The sequence below is a fragment of the Sardina pilchardus genome, chromosome 21 (assembly GCF_963854185.1).
Source record: "Sardina pilchardus chromosome 21, fSarPil1.1, whole genome shotgun sequence".
Lineage (NCBI taxonomy): Eukaryota > Metazoa > Chordata > Actinopteri > Clupeiformes > Clupeidae > Sardina > Sardina pilchardus.
This window is the reverse complement of record NC_085014.1, coordinates 3,054,637-3,059,636: the sequence shown is the minus strand read 5'-3', so window position 1 is coordinate 3,059,636 and position 5,000 is coordinate 3,054,637. Positions and strand designations below refer to the sequence as shown.

Here is a 5,000-nt window from a genome sequence, read left to right as displayed (position 1 = left end):
AAAAAGCAGCTTACTATGATTTTAGTTGTAACACAATGTTTTCAGTATTAGCACGCTAGCTAGCTCACTACCAAAACAATTTCCACTGGTTATACACCAAAAGACTGTACCTAAAGACATCTAATCATCGGGCCAGGTTGAAATCATGCTGGAGTTGTCGTTTTGATGACTCTGTGACGTCTAGAATGACGTATGCACAAACTCCATTTGACGCACAAATACTTTTACTATCATGTGTCATGGATGAATCAGACAGATCCAACAGATGTGCTGAGTGCATCTAACATCTAACAGATATGAGCACCTCCCCCTTCTGCTGCTGCTGCTGATAAACCAGCTAACTGCACCTCCTCCAGGTTAAACCAGCAGGATGCACCTCCTCCAGGTTAACCAGCTAACTGCACCTCCTCCAGGTTAACCAGCTAACTGCACCTCCTCCAGGTTAACCAGCTAACTGCACCTCCTCCAGGTTAAACCAGCTAACTGCACCTCCTCCAGGTTAAACCAGCTAACTGCACCTCCTCCTGGTTAAACCAGCTAACTGCACCTCCTCCTGGTTAAACCAGCTAACTGCACCTCCTCCTGGTTAACCAGCTAACTGCACCTCCTCCTGGTTAACCAGCTAACTGCACCTCCTCCTGGTTAACCAGCTAACTGCACCTCCTCCTGGTTAACCAGCTAACTGCACCTCCTCCTGGTTAACCACTGAGTTCAGCACCAGAGTACTGAGACATGAGAAGTGATGCACTGGAGCCAGCACACACAGCAGACTCTGGACTGGGACTAGATCTGGGACTTCATCAGGACAGGATCAGGTTTAGATTGGGACTAGATCTGGGACTTCATCAGGACAGGATCAGGTTTAGATTGGGACTAGATCTGGGACTTCATCAGGACAGGATCAGGTTTAGATCGGGACTAGATCTGGGTCTCAATAAGGACAGGATCAGGTTTACTGTAGATTGGGACTAGATCTGGGTCTCAATAAGGACAGGATCAGGTTTAGATTGGGACTAGATCTGGGTCTCAATAAGGACAGTATCAGGTTTAGATTGAGACTAACTCTTTCTCAATTAGAGGTGTGCACAGAAAGTCAAATAATTGATGAAGAGTCGAATAATCGGTTTGAGATATGCTATTCAAACTTTAATATTCTCATTCCGTGTTTCTACAACACACAACATTGTGGAAGATGTATAGGCTGCTAGCACTAGCGTAGCATGGTGTAGCGTAGCTGTCACGCTATCACGGTAGGAGTTCTGCTCCAGCGTCACTGTTAATTAAGTTAGAATCTTGCAGTCACGATAAACAGTGGATACAAGACATTCTCCATTGTCTTTGTTCTGTTTATGTATTTGAGAGTGTAGCCAACAAAACGCAGAGAAATAAACAGGACATAAAAGGGAAACCTCCAAATTCACAGCCTTAAGGCCCCACCACATTACACGTAGCATGCGCTATGAAACCCATTACTTTCAATGGCTTGAGTGCGCAAGAACTGGTCTGCCGCTTTGCCACTCTTACGCGTACCGCAGTCAAAGTTAAAATATGTTGAACTTGCGCTGTAAATCAATGGTCTTTTGCGCGGAGCCCAGTGGTAACTACAACAAAAATCTTTAGAACATTACCTCAATTAAGAGCAACCTAGCGGTGAGCAGTCAGTGTATGTCGTGGGCAATGTGATGGGGTCTTTAAGCAGGACTGTCTTTGCACTGTGTTGCTACAGACTCATTGCTAAGCACACCGTACTGGAAAGGCCAGACACTATCCACATGCTGCTCTTGATGATGTAGTACAGTGATGGCCACGCGGACAACACTGCCCATTATTCAAATATCTTAGATGATTTGTATGCACACCTCATATCTCAAAAATATCAAAAACTATCTGGATGATATCCAGCAGCTCATAATAACTCAAGCAGACTCACACCGTCAACCTTCACAGTTCTCCACTAAGCCTATTATACAGAACATACAGAACATAAAACCATCACAAACTCACACTCACACAGTTTGACTGAAGAGCAACATATAAACATCATAAACTCGCGCGCACACACACACACACACACACACACACACACACACACACTGTGTCTGTCTGTAGAGCCGACTTATGTCAGGTCCTGTGGCTGGCGGTAGGTGGGAGGTGGGAGGTGGCGTGTGTGTGTGAGAGTCCGGCTGTAGAACGTGTGCTTTCTGTGGATTCCGCGGTACAGGTGGGGTTTGGCGCCCCCTGCCGGTCAGATCTTCTTGACCCTGCGTCCCAGCTGGTGGTGGTACAGCAGGGTGACCAGCAGCAGGAGCACTTCCCCTAGCAGCAGACAGAGGGCGCCGTCAGACATGAAGCCGACTTCCAGCAGGGACACAGAGGTAACTGCAGAGAAACACACACACACACACACACACACATACGTTATATAACAAAATCGTCCACAATGACTAAATCATACCTAAAAATGTTAACCGCACAAAATAGGGGACACTGCCCCCTTCAGGCCAAGCAGGTCTTATTTCGGTTACAGTACAATTAGTTTTTCTTGGTTGCTTTGGCGCATATCTCATATCAGAATCCAAATTCTCAAAACTGTTTATTCAAACTCCATATCATCTTATCACTTATCATTAAAGCAGTCCCCCCCCCCCATCTTGAACAAAAAGCAGTGCTTTAGTACATCCATGCAACTGATTATGCACAAATGTCTGCTGTTTTTTAAAAGTCAATAGCTAATGGTCAGAATGCACTATACTGGCCCCCTGCTAAATAGACCTACTGTACCCCATTAAATAGATTGGCCTTCATCGCTTGCCAAAGGTGTTGAACTAGTTGTAATAGTTGTCATAGTCTGTCTAGTATATACATATACTATATAGTATGACCTGATCAGGATGTATAGGAAGATGTACAGTGGTGCACAGCTCTGCTTATATATAATCGGTGTATTACTGTATATTGGCCCTTTTTCATTTACACAATGCTGTAAACGCCTTTGCTTTCTTTATACTGTGACAATGTCTGTCAAAAGCAAAAACTCTCAATCACATCAGAGAGGGTTAAAGCGGAGCGAGAGGCGCAAACATTCGATCATTTCCGCGTTCTGTCTTTGCAAAGGGGAGGGGGGCTAAATCCCCCTTTAAGCAGACCTGTTAACATTCGAACTGAACTGCTTGCCAATCTGACAGAGATCGATATCCCACTATGACGTCTTTGCGACACTCCTCTTTAAGTAGACAGGAACTGTTCGAATTTTTCTTCTATAGAGATGCATTATGTTGCTCTACAGTATCTTGTCAGTAATGAAGGATCTTTGATCACATCCACTGTCTTTTACTCAATCCCCTCTACACACCGTAATGTGCAACTTTGTCCTTTTGAAACAGAAAATACAGCTGCCTTGTGCATTGTTCATTAGAAAATACTTGCAGAGTAAGCTGTCGTATTGACAACAAGACAAAACAGTTTACGCTATACTGACGTAAACAATGCCATCATGGCTTGCCACTTCATTGGCATAAATATTTGCCTCTGAGGCAGAAACTAACAATTTTGAGCAAAATACACATTTTTGCAAGTTGTCCACTGAGCGGTGCGGTTTGCAGTTATTTGTTTTGCAAAATGCACCAAAACTGTTGTGCAAATGTTTATTCAATTTGAGAATACACCAACGCAACAGAGAAAAACAGTAATGCTGCAGTCCACAGAAGAAGAAAAAAAGATTCTGTTTCTGAACTACAGGGGGCGCTACAAGCTTACACAATGCATTGGGTGGAAGCTCATTTCCCCAAACAGTTAGGCGTGAGAGAGAGAAATTACTGGAGGAGAAGAGCGAGGGAGTGACAGAAGACAAGATTACTGGGTAAACAAGGACGGCAACAGAAACTAACTACTGAGTTACTGAGACTGAAAGACAGGGGGGATCAGATGAGGAGAAACACAGAGACAGACGGAGAGATGGGGGAGAGAGAGAGAGAGAGAGAGAGAGAGAGAGAAATACATAATGTGATAATGACACAAATGATGTGGAGGGATAGAGGCATGAAGAGAAAGAAAATACATATAAAGAGATAGATAGAGAAACTAGAGAGAGAGAGAGAGAATAGATAGAGAGAGGCAGGTGAGAGAGAGATGGGAGAAAGAGAGCGAAAAAAGAGAGAGACTTTTAGCAGCTTCTTACCCAGGAACTGCACTCCGCAGTAGGAGGCCTCAGTGAGGAGGGTCCACTGCATCACAGCCTTCTCCGCCGTGTACAGGCCGTTCCACAGGATCAGGGAGATACCTGCAGGTTACACAGTGGTCAGTCACAAGTCACAAACACACACACACACACACACACACACACGGCCTTCTCCGCTGTGTAGAGGCCATTCCACAGGATCAGGGAGACACCTGCAGGTTACACAGGGGTCAGTCACAAGCCTCACACACACACACACACACACACACGGCCTTCTCTGCTGTGTATGTGCCGTTCCACAGGATCAGGGAGATACCTGCACGTTACACAGGGGTCAGTCACAAGTCACAAGTCACACACACACACACACACACACACACACACACACACACACACACGACGAGAGTGATACTTGCCGGTCACATAAGGGTTAGTGACAGGTCACATGCACATTAACACATGCACACACACACACACACACACACACACACACACACACAAACACACCTGACCCTTCTCTCATGTTCCAAAGGTGATACCTGCCGGTCACTTAGGGGTTAGCAACAGGTGACTCACACAGACACAGACACACAAGGAAGTACACATGCAAGCACACACACTCACTCACTCACACTCAGCTATGCCTGGTCCAGGTGTGGGTGTGTTTGAGTGTGTGTGTGTGTGTGTGTGTGTGTGTGTGTGTGTGAGTGTGTGTAGCAGATAGTGGCTTTGGGACTGAGTGGACACAGACACAGACACACACACACACACACACACACACAAACACACACACACACACACACAGAAAAAAAATCCTCTGACA

At 45.4% G+C, this 5,000-nt stretch overlaps 1 protein-coding gene across 1 annotated transcript; it reads right to left on the bottom strand.

Annotated features, from left to right (window-relative positions):
* Nucleotides 1-692: 692 nt before the first annotated feature.
* On the bottom strand, nt 693-4,279 carry LOC134068931 (tumor protein p53-inducible protein 11-like; the record flags this gene model as incomplete). Its single annotated transcript, XM_062524755.1, is given in 2 exon segments — nt 693-2,379; nt 4,178-4,279. Coding segments are annotated over 2 exon segments (236 nt in total), but the record flags the coding sequence as incomplete, so codon positions are not given.
* Between the last annotated feature and the right edge of the window lie 721 nt (nt 4,280-5,000).